The sequence below is a fragment of the Gymnodraco acuticeps genome, unplaced genomic scaffold (genome assembly GCF_902827175.1).
Source record: "Gymnodraco acuticeps unplaced genomic scaffold, fGymAcu1.1, whole genome shotgun sequence".
In the NCBI taxonomy this organism is placed as follows: domain Eukaryota; kingdom Metazoa; phylum Chordata; class Actinopteri; order Perciformes; family Bathydraconidae; genus Gymnodraco; species Gymnodraco acuticeps.
The window spans coordinates 1,312,862-1,332,734 of record NW_022990558.1 but is presented as its reverse complement, the minus strand read 5'-3'; the positions used below and the strand labels follow the sequence as shown (position 1 = coordinate 1,332,734).

At 39.7% G+C, this 19,873-nt stretch overlaps 1 protein-coding gene across 1 annotated transcript in view; it reads right to left on the bottom strand.

Annotated features, from left to right (window-relative positions):
- rnf213b (ring finger protein 213b) overlaps positions 1 to 19,873 on the bottom strand; it is a 44,572-nt gene that overhangs the window by 8,480 nt on the left and 16,219 nt on the right. The window contains 33 exon segments of the mRNA XM_034227485.1: positions 424 to 518; positions 602 to 767; positions 870 to 1,020; positions 2,196 to 2,293; positions 2,388 to 2,422; positions 2,519 to 2,600; positions 3,166 to 3,408; positions 3,488 to 3,589; positions 4,612 to 4,734; positions 5,616 to 5,806; positions 6,433 to 6,547; positions 6,549 to 6,638; positions 6,771 to 6,882; positions 7,585 to 7,684; positions 7,776 to 7,921; positions 8,622 to 8,798; positions 9,422 to 9,522; positions 10,001 to 10,121; positions 10,197 to 10,384; positions 11,163 to 11,366; positions 11,444 to 11,616; positions 11,806 to 11,939; positions 12,028 to 12,216; positions 12,385 to 12,526; positions 12,689 to 12,845; positions 12,936 to 12,982; positions 13,087 to 13,200; positions 13,309 to 13,421; positions 13,532 to 13,630; positions 14,275 to 14,411; positions 14,505 to 18,341; positions 19,355 to 19,507; positions 19,605 to 19,789. Of these exon segments, the coding sequence (XP_034083376.1) occupies positions 424 to 518; positions 602 to 767; positions 870 to 1,020; positions 2,196 to 2,293; positions 2,388 to 2,422; positions 2,519 to 2,600; positions 3,166 to 3,408; positions 3,488 to 3,589; positions 4,612 to 4,734; positions 5,616 to 5,806; positions 6,433 to 6,547; positions 6,549 to 6,638; positions 6,771 to 6,882; positions 7,585 to 7,684; positions 7,776 to 7,921; positions 8,622 to 8,798; positions 9,422 to 9,522; positions 10,001 to 10,121; positions 10,197 to 10,384; positions 11,163 to 11,366; positions 11,444 to 11,616; positions 11,806 to 11,939; positions 12,028 to 12,216; positions 12,385 to 12,526; positions 12,689 to 12,845; positions 12,936 to 12,982; positions 13,087 to 13,200; positions 13,309 to 13,421; positions 13,532 to 13,630; positions 14,275 to 14,411; positions 14,505 to 18,341; positions 19,355 to 19,507; positions 19,605 to 19,789 (8,120 nt within the window).

The following is a 19,873-nucleotide window of genomic DNA, read 5'->3' as shown; positions in this document are numbered from 1 at the left end:
GCTTCACACACGTTGCATATAGCTATTTTATTGTCTTTTTAGGACACCTTGAAAAACTGCCAGACTGGTGAAGCCATTTTGGCGAGCTTGTTTTGCCACGCACTGAGAAAAGTCTTGTGTATTTTGCGCCATCTGATCGGCTTTCCTGATCGGCATTTATAGAGAGCACCGATCAAACTATTAAGAGTGAATATCGGCCGATAATGATCGGCGGCCGATCGATCGGAGCATCCCTAGTTTTCCGTTACCTAAATAAATATATTTCGATAATTTGTTCGTAATACAATTTCCAGAATATAGGAAATGAAGTGTTTGACACTCACATTTTCCTGAAGGAGAACAAACCTATATCCTGGGGATTGATTCCAGTTACAACCTTGTAAAGGATCAATGCACTGGTTTTAAATAACATGTAATCCTTACATGAAGAACGGGGTTGATGGCAGAAACACAGACAAACTTCTCCCACTGTTGCCGTCCTTGTCTGGAGGACAGATCCTGTGTTGCTCCACGGGAACCTATCATCAGAAAATAACAAAGTAAGATTATATGTTTTTTTGTTTTTTTAAGAGCAACAAGTTGAAAGTAGTTGTAACATCACCTGTAGTGAATCCTGTGCAGGTATTGAGAATCAGATGAACTGTGACAACTGTGTTGTCCATGTTCTGATCCAGAGTCTGCCCCAACACATCCATGTCCTTCTCAAGGTGCTCCCACAGGAAGCTGGAAACATCAGAGGGCCTGGGGTGGATCATGTCACCAACTCCCTTCAATAACCACATTAAACCCACAGGAGTATTATTATACTGTGCCATTTATTTAACACCACTGATATTCAACATTTTGTGCAAATTGAACTGAAGTCTCACTTGGTTGTTTTTGATGGAGCCCTGAAGCATGGCGAGGTGTGTGAGCAGCCGCAGGATGCAGGACTGAGCGCTGGTCATCTGTCTCTCGGGGGCTTCAGACCTCTGGTGAGCCCTTCCTAATATGTGTCCTGTCCGAGTTTGATCTGTGACACTTTATACACACACAACAAGGAACATTAGTAAAGTGAAATACACCTAGGGCTGTCACAATAGGAGTTTTTCATTACACAATCAATGTGGCCAAATAAATCCTGAATTTTATATTTTTTTCAAAGTTACCTTGACTTTGTGCATTTTGTCTCTTTTTAGCCAATAAATCCCACAAATAAATAAAATATGAGTGCAGGGAGAAGGAGAGTACGGTGGCCGACAGGTGCAAATGCACTACAACGGCCCAGTACATTTCAATTAGGATAGACGCGCTGCAGTTTAAAAAACGATGCAAATATGAAAGCACAAGTGTGCCAAAACACATGCAAATTAAGAAACATCTCCACCAACTTCACGAAACAAATGCAGCATTTACTAAAAGCGTTTAAGAAAATGCTGCCAATACAAAACGCTCCAAGAGCTCAAAACACACCGTAACTAAAAAGTGATGCACACTGCTGGGACCGGAGCGTTTGTTGACAACTGGGAATTATGAAGTTGGCCAACTGTTACTGTTGGCACAGTTAGTTTCATAAATTAGCTACGTTAGCTAGATACAGTAGCTTACACTACCTACAATAATATTGGAAGTAAGGATGTGATAAAATTGTTCAAATAAGCCAATAAAACTTACATTTAATGTAAGTATCCTGTGACAATGATTGTTGGCCAACCTTATAATCCCAGAACGTCAACAAGTGTCTGGTCCCAGCTCTGTGCAGCTCTGTGCTGGGACCAGTGTCCCTGTTTCCGTTGTGTTTTAAGCTTCTTGCTCGTTTTCTATTTGCAGTGTTTTGTCTATGCAGCGCTTTTAGTAAATGCTGCGCATGTTACATCAAGTTGGTGAAAAAGTTTCCTCATTTGTATGTGTTTTGGCAGGGTTACGTTTTATATTTGCACCGTTTCTGAAGCTTTCTCCAAATGGTAAATTTGTTTTGGGCCGTAGAAGAGAGAGACTGTTACAAAAGCATAAAATAGTGAAAAGACAACCAGGTAAATTGAGAGATAAAAAAAGAGAAGAAAGAAACAGAAATGGTTTAGAGTAGCTGGATTATTATCGTAAGAGTATTGTTAGTAATACATGAATTATAAAAAAAAAGAAGATATTGTGGCACCCCTAAATAAAACTCATATAATTGTAAAATATACTGTCACAAAGACTGTAGAGAATAATACCTTTGTCTTGCTGTAAATCCATCCACTGGGTTGTGATTATCCCCACCAATTAGAACCCCACACGTGTTACATTTAGCTGTAACCACTGGTTTGCCACACTTAGATAGGTGAGAGAAGCATAACATGTATTATTTATTGAATTCTGTATTCTTAAAGAATGTTTGGCAAGAGGAATACAAAAACAGCTCATACCTTGTCCACAACCCAGGGATGCCCATTGGTACAATCTGTGAATGATGTAAAATAAAATATATATACATACTCTTAGACAATTCATAGAATTGATAATCAAAAAACAACCTCAATTTATATAATTTGCTTACAGTACAGCTGTGACCTCTTGTCCTTCATCCACTGAAGGACTTCAGATGTGTGATCATCGGGCATGGTTGGCAGAAAGGAGTTCTTGGAGGAAAATTAAGCTAAATTAATGTGCGAATAGTTTGGAATTTAAACATGGTATATTATAATGAAGAAACATATTTTTCAGCTTTAATTTATATCTGGAAATGTATCATTGTTCATACAATTTGTTTTTAAGATTTAGATTTAGATGTTGCCTATACTACAGCTCTTGAAATGTAATTATTTTTTTTCTATTACCATACATTTGTTGTGATCTGTGCTTGAATCGAAAATATTCAGATAACTGTAAACTATTACCACTATTGATGTGTTTTTATGACATTGTGATATATAAATCATATGGAAAAACGTAGTTCTTCACTTCTCTATAATGAAAGTTAAACACACTACAGATTGTTCTGGGTTTGAGAACTGCTAGAGACCTTTGGAATATTGTAACTGCAGAACTTGTTATTTTTAGACATTTTAATTTGAAGTATTATTATTTAAAGTACATGTAATACCTTTTAACCCTTACCTAGTGCCTAGTATGAACCCAGCTAAAAAAAACAAAGATTAGGATTGGTGGATTGGGCTTTTAGGTATGAAATAAGAAACGTCTTACTGTGACATTCTGAGGCTGGGAGGCTGTCTGATGAAGAGGAAGCAGTAGAATATTTCCACTGAGCATCACAGAGTCCAGGTGGAGCAGCAGCTCCAGGAGGTTTTGTCTCTGAGCAGAAACATTACTGCTGATGCGAAGACCTGAGCCCGGTCCACCGATGTGATTGGACAGGAGCGCAGTGCAGAACTCCCTCAACTCCTTTGACTTGACGTTTTTCAGGAGAGCTTCCAGTCCCGCCAACTCCTGTAAGTTCATTTGAGCGACTTGTTACAAAGTAGATATATTATAGACACAATTGACATTAGATAGGACGTATAGTGACCTGTGGGGAGGGAAGCATACGGGCATCAGGGCATTTGTAGCGGCAGGTGACCTGTCTGTACAAGGCCAAGGCCAGCAGGCCCATCTGAGGATCTCTCAGCTTCTACAGAGAAAACACAACAGACATGTAAGAGTGGAAGATAGAGGCAATTAACGTGATAACAAATTAAATAAAAAAACTGTTGAAATAAAGAATTGTTATTTGGCAGTGTCATTTGACCAGGTTTCTGAAGGGTTACTGATCAGATTGGGGATTCAACAATTGATAAGAACACTGATTTATACACATACATGTATGATAACACTTTACTTAATCCCATATTTAACATTTATAAGCAGCTTTTAATAAATAGTTCATAACACACTATAATGTGGTAATTAGTATTTATAAGAGGGGTTTTTTATAATCAAGAACTAAAATCCTCCTGTGGAAATTCATAATTGGAGTATGGGGCATAAATAGATTATAAATAAAAACATAGTAATATAAGAATCATCAATGTTAGTTAATTTGTTAGTTTATTATCTGGTTGTATAATGACTATACAAACAAATTGTCCATACATTTATTAAAGTGATTAAAGAACACCAAGTAATTAAAAAAAGTAATAATCTATGTAATGTAAAATAAATAATATAAATGTACATTTTGACAGACAAATGATTTGTTGGTCCTTGGTGGCAAGTGGTACAATCCCACGATATTATATATATCCCTATAATATTAATTATTTTTTAATTGTCTGCCAACTTTAAAGGCTTTTCTCATTATTGGGGCTCAGTTACAGTTATTGTGTTATTTGGCAATTGTTTGCTTAATATTTTGATTAAAACAATACAAATATTATTGGAAAGCTTAGACTATCCTCAAATTGTGTATTGGGGTATCTGACTGACTTGAGACATGAGATTACAAAAAAGGGTCCTTATATATGCGTGCAGCTAAATTAAAGTTAGCACATTTATTAAACATTTATAAAGAACATAGTTTAAATAAAGAGTTATTCCCGCCCTCTAGTGGTTATTATAGGAAATAACAGACTGCACTGAAGCAGGATCATTGCCCATAAACTCATTGAAAAATAATCTGAACTGTAGATTCTACCAGCTTTGGACTCATCTGACCTTTATTTGTGTCACCAAGTTGTCAGATCTGTTTTCCAGCAGCACCTGGCCCACAGCTTCTCTCACGGCTCTGTAAGAAGCTCCGCAGCACAGGAACGGGTCCATGTTAGATGGCGTTACCTTCTGTGAGAAAAAAATCACATTTTAGTGTTTTTACTTTCAAGGTCAACAGTCACACTTAGCCCAGTAAATAGTTCCAGCTTATGGATCCAATGTTTACAACACAAGGGAGAAGGTCATAGTTGGAAACAGAGCAATTTAGTTCCATGCAATGGTGACATTACGTATTTAGTTAATTAGCTTATTCATTTAGGTTAAAAAGCTAACATTAAATCCTACTCGGTTCTCAAGAAAGCTTGCTTTACATTAACTGATACAATGAGTAAAGCTGAAGTTATTAGTACATAAATAAGTTGATGGACAAGTTAATAATAAGTTAACTGTTATATATTTTTCTTGTTAATTTTTTGAAAAATCCTCAGGTTCCACCTTTTGATTTTGTGTTATCAGAACCACTGATGTGATGATGGCGTTCGAAATGTATAATAATTTTCAGACATTTTATCATCCAAACCAAATAATTGTAGTCTCTTTAATTGCATTTCTACAGCAAATAACTGCCCTTGTTAGAAAAAACATTTCTAGCGTCAAATTCACGTCACGCGTTCACGTGAAAGCCAATCAGTGTTGGGATTCCCTCTGACGTACTGCTGTTGATCAGTTGTAAAGATGGAAGAGATGATCGTTGTGGCTGTGAGTGGGTTCATGGAAATGTACGATACAATGTTGTATATCTACCGGGGCCGCAACAAAAAGGAGCTGGCTTGGAGGAGAATAAGAACCCAGACACGACGGCGTTTGTTGCTATGTTTGTAGGACTTCCACAGAAGGCACAAAGCAGCAATAGTTGTTATATCCTCCATAGTCAAGGACAGAAATAACCAAAACGATCTTTCGAATATTCGCATCACGTCCAGTGTGAACGCAGCATAAGACATCTTTACCTGAAGTCGGAGGAGGTCTGCAGGGAAGAGCCACCTCCGGGCCGGGATGTTCAGCAGCGACAGTATGCTGTCCATACCTGAGCATTTGTTCAGGGCCCGGAGCAGGTACACCCTGTGCCAGTCATTCCCTCCATCCTCACACACCGCCTTCACCTGCTGCAGGAACTGAGCCTCCATGTCCTTTGGTCTGCCTGCATTTCACAAAGAACATCAAAACTTGTTACATACAAACTCTTAAGGCCTGTGTCCAAGCGCTTTGTAATTTTGGATACGTCTGCTCCAAGCGCTGTCAGTTGAAAACATTTCTACTTTTCAGAAAGCACTAGTGGCTTCACTGTAGAAAATGGGAGGAGAAGCTTGTTTTTGGCCATGTCTTTCAACAAAGACCGAAAAAGCCCAGTGGAGCAGATCGGCCAGGCTGACTGGATGTTGAACTTGCCACCAGTGAGTGTTTACTTTAATCTTTCTCATCGTTCTACAGCTTGATTGAGCGGGAAAAAGCTCATTTATACAAAGTGTGAGAGCAAGAATCTTCCGGTTGGTTGTAATGGTGAAAAAACAATGTCAAACAAATGTAAAGTGTCATAAACAGATAATAAAATCCAAGGAAGCAGGCTAGTCTGTTTTATAAAAGTGGTGATACATTGTTGAGATATTGTTTCCATAGAAACACAAAAAAAAGCGATGGGAGGGTTCTCAGCCCAGGGCCTTTCTGCCAGGAAATGTGATATGTGGACAAAGGCCTTTTGTAATGTTGTACTCCTCTAAATAGAAACATTGCAGTGATTGTATCCAAACAAAGTTGAGCATTACAGACCTTGAGCTGCGACAGCTTTTAGCAGCTCTGCAGCAGTGCTCAGGTTGACCCTCAGCCGGGCCGTGTTGAGCAGGAACTCTGCGGGGTCCTGCTGTCGGTCCGGAGTCTGTTTTCTTGGCAAAGCTGCTCAGGAATCTGATCTCTGCCTGTCTTTGTTGTTCTGCACTCTGCTCCACTTCTCTCGCTTCTGAGCACAGCAGAGAGTCCTGAGAAGAAAAGTAAACATTTTCAACAAAAAGTGCAGTATCTGGTTGTGTATTAATGAATGCTTTGCAGAAAATCCATGGTAAAAACAAGTCACAAAGTAATAAGACAATGAAAGACTTTAAGTGTTTTACCTGGAAGCAGTTGACAAACAGCAGGTAGAGTTCAGTACGGTCTTCTCTGTTCAGGAGATTCTCCTCCAGATTCTTCAGGTAGGTCTGAATGTGAGCCTTCACCTGATCAAAACTGAGGAATACACCACCAGTTATTGTAGATACAGTAAGAACACATGTGGGGCACTTATACTTGAGCAAAGTTCCAAAAAGTCAAACTTGTAACAGCTTCATGTGGCTGTGTGTTAATGACATGTTGTGTTAAGTGTGTGTCTCAAATCATCTCTGACTACGAGAATCTTCAACGTTTTAAATGAAAAAAACTAGAGTCCTGATGTTTTTGCATCACAAATAGGACAACCTATTTTTGTGAACATCCACTTTACACTCATAAGAATCTTCTATAGTAGTGCATTCAAAAAATTAATATATATATATACAGCAACATTGTGTTAGTCTGGGTTTTTTTTACATTATAATGCATGTATGTTTTAAATCAGGCTCTATTTCTCACTAATCACTCTACCAAGATAGTAAAGATAGTTTTTAAACTTACATTAAAAAAGTTATCTTTAATAACCCTATACATATGACCCATCATCCAACAGGCTGGAATTTGGGAGATTTTCATTTCCATTGGTATCGTCGATTTTGGCATTATAAATGGGATTCAATTACGGAAACAGGCAAATGTTTTTTAATACATAAAAAAAAAGAAATACTTTTCATATACTTATATATAGACACTATATTTTACTTGCTGTGTAACTGCGTTTGATTGAGTAAAGGGTTTGAGTAATTTCCCTGCACATGCTCACTGGATCCATGCCCTCACCTGTACTGCAGCAGCAGTTTGGGCAGCACAGAGCGCACCACTGGACTGTTGTCCACACACTCCAGGAAGGGAGTGAGCTCTCTGGTCCGGTACACGTCTCCTGCAGCACAACGAGGAAGAGTAAATGCCTCGTTAGCACAGAATCTTCAGTTATCTGGTTATTATTATCATTGACTTATTGTCTCACTGACCGTTGGCGGAGACCAGTAAGGAGAAGAGCAGCTCCACCACCCCCTCCCCGGGCGTCTGTCCCTCTGACAGGCAGAACCTGGACACCACCTCCAGGAAGAAGGAGTTACAGCAGTCCCTGATCGCTGCCTGCCGCGCAAGTGCTGCCCTGAACCAGGAAAATAAAAATGGTGCTGACAGCTGATAGATTTGTCAGACAATAGAATCAGGTGGCCATAGTTGTGTCTCAGACTGATGCATATGGCTACATGATTATTTAAAAATGGTCCTGAAATTGCAAAATTGGACTAGTGCACAATCAAAATTGCAGTAAGCACAAAATGAAGAAAAGGACAAATATTTGAAAATATCATTCTGAAATAATTATTGTGGTGTTTCAGGGAAGTATTGGTGTTCAAAGGGCATTCTACAGACTTTATATACATCCTTGTTTGGCACAGATCATCTTTAAAAATAAATCCCACCATGATTATCTTAATACATTTTGCATGTGGATGTTCCAAAGAGTATTATTCCCTCTAATATAGCGAATCATAACACATGTCAAATGTTTTTCTAAATTGTGCAACTGTTACATTCTAAAAACTATAACATGACATCATTACAATCAGATGGTATGATGAGCGTGTTAGCCAATAGCTGCTCTACACATCCTACATCTAAAATCTTAGCCTATCATTTAGAATTTATTTTCATACACATATTTTTACAGGGTTTCATTTCATAATAATTATCTCTTTTATTACCTTAAAAGAAAAAATCATGCATTTCAAATAACCCATTCTTCAAAAGAGAAAGAGAATTCTGATTCCCTTCCTATCATTTCTGAGTGCTTTTTCTGAACTCACTTGACGCCGGGAGAAACAGCCGGCTTGAAGTTAGGTGGCAGGTCTGTCCTGCATTTAGGACAGTAACTGTGTTCCTGAATGCAGCGTTGCAGACAGGCCAAACAGAAGACGTGCTGACAGGGCAGGACGGCCGGCTCTTTGAGCTCCGACAGGCAAACTGGGCAAGACATGCCCAACCTGTGCAGAACATATCATGAGAAATCATTACTGAGTGCTGCAGTGATGACGTATTCATGTAGCCAACCAGGGAGTTACAGTAGCATCGCAAGGGCTAACTCGACAAAATGCAATTGGATTTATCCGTTCCATTTGGATTATTGCAAAAATATTTGGCAAACACATTTAAAATGCTTACAAGTTTTGTTCAGCAAGATCATTCCCACTGTTATGATATTTGAAGCCTAAATGCTATCACTAGAAGTAAAAAGCTAACGTTAGGAATTACATCAATTCAACTCTGCTAATGTTTGTCGTGATGAGTAGTAAACCTTATTTCAGGAATCTCAGCAAAACATTTTTTTTAAACTGTTTGCTTTGAGACAAAGTAACCGGAAGTGGTCAAACTCATGTTCGGGTGTTAGGAACCATTCCGGCACCACTCTGTTGCACTCTGAAATAAGAACTTTATTTTTATTTTAAGAAGATTATTTTGTACATTGCAAATTAAAAGTATGTATTGTATTGAATTGAACAGTGAAGCTGTGGTTAAATAATAGGCTAATTTGTCACATTTTAAGCTCATTGGTATACATTCAACTAAACCAAAACAGAGAATATAAATTGTAAAGGCAGATCCTGACCTCAGGTCCCTGCTCATACACTCATCGTGAAAACAGTTGAGGATCCGGATCAGCTGCTGCAGTGTGTCCACACTCTTTACATCCGGTGACTCCTGCATCAACTGTTAGGAAATATGAAAAGGAAGTCGTATACATGTCTTCTTTTTTCCCACAATCTGACTGCTGACAACTACAAAAAGTGTTTCTGTTTTTAATGTTCAGCTATTGCAAATATGTTTTGTTCTTGTCCCTTAATATACTTTTTGGTACTTGTTATTATTTTATTTCTACTATTCCTGTTAGGTTCCTAAGTTGCTTTAGTTGGGGTTTATACTGTGTTTAGTAGCTGAGGCTTGCCACAACACCTGAAATAAAGGCTGCCTTTGCAAACAGAATAACAAGTGTGTTAACATTAACCTTCAGGTTAAATAAGTGCAGGTGCTATTTCAAATAACAAATGTCAATTCATAATAAAAAAAGTCATTGTTTATGCTTTTATCTGCTTATTAAAATGTCGCAAGTCACCAACAGTCATATCATTTCAATTTGTTTTTCAGTCATATCAAGATGATTCACAGAGCCTAAAGCTATTTTACTTACGTTCAGGTGAAGGTTGCAGTGTTTGAGAGCCAGTTCTTCCAATCTTGAGTCATTTTTATTCACTTTAAAAATGATGTGCTGTATAAAAGATGCAACAACCAGCATCCCATGCCACAGTGACCTGAAAGGGCGAATGAGGTCATTAATAAAAAGTCAAACTTTGTTTTCTCCTCACTGTTTATCTTACCACACTCACCTGATGGAGTCCAGTTGGTGCAGACAGCTGGGGCTGCAGAGGGTTCTGTATTTCTGACCGAACGCTCGGTCCAGACACGGCTGCAGGAGTTTCATCCTGCTCACGAAGGTCTCACACTCCTGCTGGGACGTTACTGTCAGCAGTTTGGTCTGTTCAACACACATACCAAGAGCTAGAATATCCTCCACCTGCAAGAAAAAAGAGACATACAATAAAAGATTAGGACAAGTTGACATGTTTTAAATCACACATATGTATTGGCCTATATCTCAGAATGTAATTCATTTATGTGAAGAAAACTGAATTACATAGTGAGTTTTAAAGTTTGGATTATTATGTAAGATTTAAACTACAAATCTAATTGAAAAGTGGCGCGGTAAAGACCTAAACACAAGTTATATTAATAGAGCATTCTTTCCCTGAAAATCAGCCTGTTCAGCATTAGCATGCCAATAAAACAACCCAATAGCTAATGGAACAAAAGCCAGGCGTTATTGAGAAGAAAACCAACATTGAATTTCACAAAGAAAATTAGGCTTTAAAATATGAATTAAATATTTGCAATATTTAAAGGAAATGAACTGCTCAAAATGTATCCAAATTGTTTAATTTGAACAAACTTCCTGGTGTTATTACTCTCTGTCAGAGTGTCAGATGTTCATTACTGGTATTGTTATGAATTGAATATAACATATAATAACAATTATTAGGTCACTTAGTCAAGGATCGTCAGTTTACTCAATGAATTTAAAAAAAGGGATCCCTTAAGGAAAAAGGTTGGGAACCACGCAAAAGGTGAAAGGAATTATTTTAGAGGTATCTTATTAAAAACGGAATACATTTGGAGGTAATGACAGAATGTGAAATACTATTTTCTTGTACGTAACCTATGTGTCCAAACAATTTCCTATTTAAAAAAATAAATACAAGAGTCACGTTCTAGAGATTCCTTAAGGGTATTCTCACCATTGCTGGCGGCTCCCTCTTTCCCCCCTGCTTTCGAACATTGTGGGCTAGCTGGGGCTGCAGCAGAAATATGTGGCAGAGAGTGTCCAGTCTCAGGGCAAAATGTTTGGCAGCAGCCATTATCCAAGCAGGAGAGAGCTCAGTGACAGCACCCAAAGAAGTCTGAAGCTCGGACACACAGCCCAACATGGCCCTGGTGAACACCTGTGTAAAAGGGAAGAATATTACTGGCTGTTCCCTAAAACATGTCTGTCCAAATGTTAGACTCAAGATGTCCATACCCTCAGTTCGTCCGTAGACTTGATCTTCAAAGCGAGCAGCAGAAAGTCTTGTAGAAAGTGTTGGCCGTACTCCAATCTCTCTTCTTCTGAGAGTTTCTGGAAGTGACTGCCCAGCCTGCTGTTGGTGAAGGAGCTCACAAACTGGAGAATCCTCCCTGTGCCATCCTCTCTTACTAAGAAACAGTCATAAAACCACAACAAAACATTTGACACAATTCAAAATAGATCACGCTTACACATGCAAACATTATAATGGTGGCTAAGTGAATGTACTGGTGCAGTGCACTGAATGAAAGTAGGCATAGACCCAAACTGTTGATAAGAGACGTTCTATAGTATACAAAACCAAGATAAAGGCAAACCTGGCATGAATTCTGATTCTTCCCACAAACTTTCAAGGTGCATTCTGATGCACCAGCTGAACGGGGCAGCACAGGGTTTTTCTTCACCATCCAACAGGAAGAAGTGATGCACAAGCACCTCCTGGTCTGACTCACTAGAACATATGATAATCAAAGAAAAATGAAGCCTTGTGTTGCTTAAATTCACTCTGTGACTTATACAGAAGACGTAATCCACAATACCTTGGGTTTTGGACGGTTGTTAAACCCAAAATCTGTGAGTCTGCCAGGATGTCCAACCACAGCTTTATCAGGCCCTCGCTGAGCCTGTCACCAGAGAGCAAGTCCAGATTTGCATACCTGTCCATAACTTCCAACATGTTCGCCAAGATCGGAGTCACGCTGGACTGCAGACAGCGCCACAGGGTATGTCTGTCAGTTGAAGACACAAAAGAAAGCAGAACGTGATCAAACCGTTTATTAGAAACAAGAAAATGTTCCACATTTCATCAGCTGTGGTTTGATTCATGCCGAAAACAAATCCCTTTTTCCTTGTTCAGTTCTCTTTTCTTTACAAGTTATATTGCTAATGAACTTTACCTCCAAGTTCCACCCTCCTGTAGAGCCTGGCGTTTCTGGGCTTCTCTGCTCACCCACTGCTTAGGAGAATGCATCAGTTCTTCTCTCTGTGCCAAAGCCTCTGCCAGTCTACTCAACATCACCTCCTGAAAGTGGGCTTTAACTAAATACAAAGTTGACATCAATCAGAAACAATTCCGATAGAACGTTTTTAGACTGAGCCTAATAGACATGATGAATCACAAAAGTGATCTACAAACCCAATCATTCTGTTCAACTCTATAGTAATAACCTAAAAATAAAATGTTCTGATGACTATGTTTACCTCCGATTTGCACTTCATCAGTTCTCAGAAGAGTCAGAAGGATGTGCATCCGCTGCATGCCTCGCGATGTCACACCATCGGGTTCCCTCATCAAACCCACAGCTTTTTGGATACATGATCTCACTAAGGAGAGGCTGTCGAGATGGGCTCTATCTCCCTGTACACAAACATAATTGAGTTAAATTTAAGCAACATTCAAATATAAGATTAGTTTTTTAGAGGAACATATTATATACATTGTACCAACCTCGGGGTCTTTCCTTTGCTTCAATGTTTCTCCATCTTCATCATGTTCTATTGAAGATCAAGAATACTGTTTATTTTCGGTGAAACATTGCATAGAGAACAATGACTACATGAAACACAGATTTAATACCCAAAGGTTATACAGTTTCTACCTGAAAGTGCAGGGTTAACTAGGCTGCTAATGAGAGTTCCACAGAAAACCAACAGGTTCCGGCTCATGTCGTCTGAATCCCTCAAGTCATCAATATGCACCGACTGCCAGACACCTTTGTTTGCAAGAGACAAAACATGACTTTAATCTAGTTATGAGTCATGTATAATACAGTAGCAAATAATTTAACTGCAATAATGACCACATTCCATAAAGTCCTCACCTCCTTGGAAACCAATGTACTGGGATTTACTTGGGATCCTAGAAACCCTCACAATGAAAATCACCCAGCAGGTCTGATGCTCCAGTGTCATCAAGTAATTCATGGTGCAATACCTGAAGGCAGATGAAATCATAAACACACGTGAATTGCCTGTAATGTTGTTTTTATCGTCTGAACCTGCATATAGTTATGTTTCAATCTGAATCTTGAAATGGAACCCTACTTTGCTGATGCTATGAGCTCATCGCTGCAGTGGGATTCCTCGAGGTCCATCTGGATTAGCATGATATGAAGAGAGTTGTCAGCATCTTTGAGGAAGGCCCTGACACAGAAAGAGTAGAGTAAGAGAAGATTAAAAGACAAAAAATAAAGAAAAGAACCATGCTATGTGTGTGCATAAAGCTGAGTTATGATCAACACCGAATGTGGTTATGATTAAATTGTTAACTGTGAGATTTACAGCATACTTTTGGCCATAATTGCACAGCCCTACAAATGAACTGAGATTTCCACACACATATTTTAAGCTATTGTAGTACGCCCGACCAATAAAAAGCAGGGTATTAGGATAATGTCACTACTCATGTAGTTCCTTTAACTGTTCTTTATTAAGTGTGCAGAACAATGTTGATTAAGCATGGTAATTTGAAGGTTGGATATTTGTGAAAAAAATGTTTTGTATATATTAATAATTGAAGATGTAAAGTAATTCCAGTTTAATGTTACTGTTAAAAAGACGGTTCTTTTTGTAATCCTGTTTTTATTATTGTCACGCTTGGTGGCTTCAATGTGTGCATTTGATTCAGATACAGGAAAAGTTGCTTTTGGAGTGGGCCTCATATATAGCCCTTAAGGTCAGAATAATGAGTTCCTCGATAAACCCCCCCCCCCACAAAAAGCTTTTAAAAAACTTATCAAATCCCAATTGAAAGAAGGCCATGTTGTGGTTATCTGAAAATGTGGTACCTTATATTGTTGCAGAAGGAGATCTCAGTGTCAAACTGGTGGAGTGACAGCATGAGGATCCTGTTAGTTTGTAGTCCTAGAGCATTGGCTAAAATGCTGACATCTGATCTGGTTAGCAAGCCCGAGAATGTAGTTATCTATGCAAAACCACAAGGAGGAAAGTTATGTAGAATTTGTAGAAATTGCAAAAAAATAATAAAAACTAATTTGGAGCAGTAGTGCTAACCTACCTCTAGAAACTTGCTGGACCCCTCATGCTTGTTCAGGAAATCTTTCAGGAATTCTCTAAGGCAGTGATGATGCTGTTGCTGGAAGTACAATCTCTGGAGTTTCTCCTTCTCTTGGTTTGCCAATTCTGAAGACTTGAGCCTCACAACAGCGTCCGGGGTTGCACAGTTCAACAAGAGACATTTAGCTAAATCCAAGACTTCTTCTTCCTCATTTTCTCCAGGAGACTCAACAGCGTTTTCTGTTTCCATCGGTTCTTCAAGCTCAGACATCACTTTGTTCTCACCATCACATACCTCAGTGGATTCATCATCGTTCTTTTTCATTGACTCAATTTCTTGCCCTTTTCCTTCAGTCTCTATGTCCATTGCATCACCCAACTGACCATCCTCTTTATCAGGGTCTTCTTTCTGTTTGTTGGCATTTGGTCCATGTGATTTGTTTGGATCTTGTCCTTCCAGTAGGTCTTCTTGATCAATTTGTTGATGTTGTCTTACTATACTGTCTTCACCTTGTTGTGCTCTACTTTCTAGTGCTTGCAAGAGAGCACTGGCACAGGCATCTCCATGGTGGCCAATGAAAATATCAGACAACTTGAAATATTGCGAGGCCTCACCTGAGAAATCATTCACCCACTCCTTCAGTTTGCGGTGAACCCTGTGTTGCCATGGTTCCAGATCGGTACTCCTATCCACCCTGTGTTTTTCAAGCCTGTTGATGAGGGGCATGGGAAAGTGCTCATAGACCTTCTTCTGGTCCTCTATCACCACCAGTCTGAAGTGTGTATGGACACGACATTTGACTCTGTGGGAACCAAGACCAAGATCAACATATTGCTGATTACTGAGGTAAACGTAGTACTGGTTCAAGGCATCGTACAGGCTTTCGTAAAGATTTTGCATGTTGAGGAGGATGACAGTACGTCCGGTCTCCATGCAAGTCTTCACACGGTTCACGTTACGGCAGATTTGGGCATATTCCTGGTCCTTCGGGAATCCTGAGCCAAAGACTATTTCAGGAGGTGGATAGTCTCCTTTGGCGAAGATGTGTTGCTGAAGGAAATGGAGAGCTGCATTGTTGGTGGTCAGCAAAAGGAGGTAACGGCTCACATGGTTGGTGTCATGGTCAAGATTATTTTTCACCATTTTCAAGGTGCTTGGTCTTGGAATTTCTGTTAAGTTCTGGAGAACCTCTTGGAAGAACATTACAGGGTCAAAATCCTCTGGTTGTCCACTGAAGTTACGCAAGATGGCCTCAACCAACTGTCCACCATCTGGCTCTTCTTGTGTTGAATCGACAACGGCAAAGAGCATTTTGACCAGGCTATAATAGTCCCTTAGACCAAAGAACTGATTCTTTGTTGTCTCATTACAGATACTCAAGAATGCCTTTGCCAAAGATGGGAACAGGTGATTGATTTTCAGAAGAATTTGGTTGGAGGAGGAGCAAATTCCCTTGGCAGTTGCCACAAGTTCATCCTCACTCGGATCACATCTTGACACAAATATTCCTCTGTTCATTTTTGCTGGGTCAAGAGCCCAGTTGGAAATTCCAACAAAGCCAACCTTCATGTGTGGATCTGGCTTGTCGTTGTCAATGCAACCATCCTCCAAGAGAGGGTGAAGAGTCTTCAGGGGCATCTTAGGAGAATCTTCTGCAAGTCCTATCTCATCAAGGACCACCACAGATACATACTCGTCCATGTTTTTGTCCTTCTGGAAACGGGCACAGTTCCTGAATGTCCCTATGATTCCCTCTGGACTTGAGTGAGGACTGCACTGGAAGGAAACCATATGAACTTGTTTGAGTTTCTTGAATAGTTTACAGTGTGAGTTCTGGCCTTGCATGGCATCAGCGACCACTGTTTTAGCAAGCGACTTTGAGCTGCCTGGCTTACCAACCACAAAGAGTGGGATCCTGAGCTCAATGCAAACCACCATGAGAAACACATTCTCTTTGAGAGCAATATTTTTGGCTATGGTATTCCCTGTCTGTATGTTCTGAAGGAAGAAGTCTTGACAGGTTGAAATCTCTTGCTGCAATGCTTTTGAAGAGCAATAAGGCTCTGGAAAGTACCTACAAATCACGGAGAGGTACTCATCTTTGGCCACCAGAGATGGGTAGTAGCAGACCCCAACTGAAAGAATCAAGCACTTCAGTGTTTTATGAGCCGCACTGAGGGGAGAGCAGTTGTTGAAAATGACCTCGCTATGCTGGTAAAACCAAACTAGCACCTTCATAGTCCTCTCCACATCTCTGAGACTCACAAAACTGCACTCATCTTTCCGACCACGCATATATTCCTGCGAGGCTGCCAGCACATTGGAAATGATGTCCTTGCAGGCTGCTGGCAACCGATGTTCTTCGAGTTGCTTCTGCACAATCTGTTTGATGTAGGAGAGTTCAGTTGAATCACTCAATTGACCAAAGTCCCACACCAAGGAAGCCATGCTTGGTGGCAGAGGATGAACTCTGTACACCAGCTGCCTCAGGGGGACTTTGCCAAGACGGTCTTCTGTTTCATCTGCCTTCACTCTGTATCCTAAACCAGCACGTTCCAAACGTTTAACCATTTCAGGTGAGTGCTTCCTGTAAGGATTACATGCAGCAATTATTTTTAAGCCACTGCCTGCTTTTAGAGGTTCCCCTTTCATTGATTGGTCACACAGGATTTCCTTGATGGCAAAAAGGGCCTCTGTAGTGTTGCCTTCGTCAAAGAACAAAATGGTGTCTAGTTTGTGAGATCTTCGGTTATTTACAGCAAGTATCTCTGCCTCTCTCACTTTTCTGTAGATCATCTCTGCTGTTGTTCCACCATGAACCTTGACAAGTACCATGTTTTCCACAGGTTTTTGCTCCCTCTGCAGAGCACAAAGGAAACGGACTAATCTGGTTTTACCGCAGCCTGTTTCTCCCATGATGACAACTGGAATTCCACATCGGAATCTCATGTGTATTGCCAACATCTTCATCACATTGTCAGCAGTGAGTTCATATGTTGGGTCTGGATCAAATGTTCTGTCCATTATTCCTTTCTCTGCACCAACAACGCACGAAATCCTTTTGATTTTGTCTGCCCGGGGCAACTGATCAAAGTCTTCTGTGAGACAAATCGTTTGCCGTTCCAAGTCTTCAAAAAGTTTTTGTGACATCACATCTTCTATCAGGACTTTGTTGCTTCGAGGATCAACTGCATTGAATGTGTTTTGCCTCTGACATTTCCGCACATTAAAGCCCAGAAATGACATTGAGAATCGGTCTGCATTAAAGAAAATGTATGGATGAGACTCATTTTCCCAATGCTTGCGAATTGTCAGACGGGCAAGAAGGTCATCTTCCAGACTGTTATTGATGTGCAGCATGGAACTTTCATCAGATGTGTTCAGAGATGGCGTAGCAAAATCTTTTGCCATTCGGATCATAAACTTCACAACGAAGCCTTTGAAACCGGGAAGCTGGTCAGCCAGAAAATCTGGATTACAGAAAATGGAGTTCTCACAGTCTTTCAGTTGCACATTGAGGAACCAGGAGAAGTTCTTCAACTCTGCCCAAGATGGATCTTGCATTCCACAGTTTGACAGAAAAAGATTGACACAATCAATGTGATTTCCCATTATGGATCCTTCCTGGTATTTAAACCGATCCAGATTCTGATTCTGACTGTAGAGCTTTAAGTACTGATAGGGTCTTTGAATACCCTCACTGCAAAACTCCTGATCATCCATGAGTGGATCAAAGATCAATTTTTTCAACACCCCTTTACTGTCCATCAACTGCTTCACCTCTTTTGGAGGTCTACAATGGATGGTAGGCAGAATGTCAAGAAGTCCAAGCTTCATCTGAGTGAGAAAAAATAAAAAGAGGTATGGTCTCAATAAAAAGTAATTTTTTTAATTTTGCTTTACATTTGAAAGTGACACAACCCCTTAATTGAAAATGTTTGTATCGCCTCAGGACCAATTATAGAAATATGCTGTCATTAAAAGCTGTAACTTGAAAGAGCTTAAAGATGTTTAAAGAGGACATATTATGCACATTTTAAGTTTCATATTTGTATCTTGTGCCTCTACTGTGGCATGTTTACATGCGTTCATTGTTAAAAAAAGGTCTGTATTTTTCTCATACTGCCTGTGCTGCCGCAGCTCTTTTCGCCCTCTGTCTGAAACCAGAGCCAAGTCTGCTCTGATTGGTAGCTCAGTGGTTCCCAACTGGGGATATGAGGACCCCACGGGGTAATTGAGGGAATTGCAGGGGGTACATAGAAAGATTAGGGGTTGCAATATATTTCCACAAAAAAAACAATTTTAAATCAAGTTTCTTCAAACTGGTGTCCTGCACCCAGAACTATCAAAGCTTAGGAAATACAAGCAAGCCCAAGTGTCTCATTGAAAGCTCTAATCTTATCAAAAGATGTTCAAACTGCTAGAAGTGAGTCTTAATATATATTTTTTTCACTCACAATAAGTGTACATTTAACAAGTTTAAATGCATTTGTATTAAGGTTGGGTTATACAAGTGATTTTCATTCAAGGAGCAGTTAGATTGAATACGATTGCAAACAGTTATCATCGAATCATCACAGATGATTGCGACCAGGTCAATGGATACACGAGACAAAAAAGGCTGTGGGAACCACTGCACCAGCTCTGTTGAGATTGGTCAAGCGCTTAGTGATGTGTCTGAATGTCGAGCCCCTTAGCTTTACAAGGTGGTGGAAGAAACTATATAACAAACTACAGGAATAGGAAAACCCTAAAAGCATAATTGGGCCTTTTTGATGTCTAAAGATCCATATAACATGACTTTTTAATGCAGCATTTTCTGACAGTTAAAAATTAAAATAAATCAATACCTCTTTTGGTTGGTTTTGAGTGGATTTGCATGTTCTCAGGACCTCAACTGTAATCAAATGAGAAACTTTTCTTCTCCACAACATGCCATGGCTGTCACTCAAACAGCCCAGTATCAACAGATGGAACAGGAGCTCCTCTAGACCTGAACGGACCTAAAGGGTAACAAGAGTACAGAAACAAGACAGACTTTCAAGTACAACCATCAACAGAACAAGGCATCTGCCAAGACAAACAGCTGTGCATACTTACTCCAGCGATGTCTATGTGCAGGATGCAAGGGTCCTGCTCTCTCAAGGGGACAAGTTTCTCTGAAAGAGTCTTTATCAAAGAGTCCATATCAACACATGGCTCAATCAGTCTGATCCTGATATGTTTTGCTCTGGGAGATTTCTGCTGGAACTTCTCAAACAAACGATCCACAAAAAGGGATTTTCCTATCGAAAGAAAAAACAAATGTATTCCGTCAGGATAAATGTTTCATGAAACAACTTGAATATTGTAACTGTATGTGTTTATGG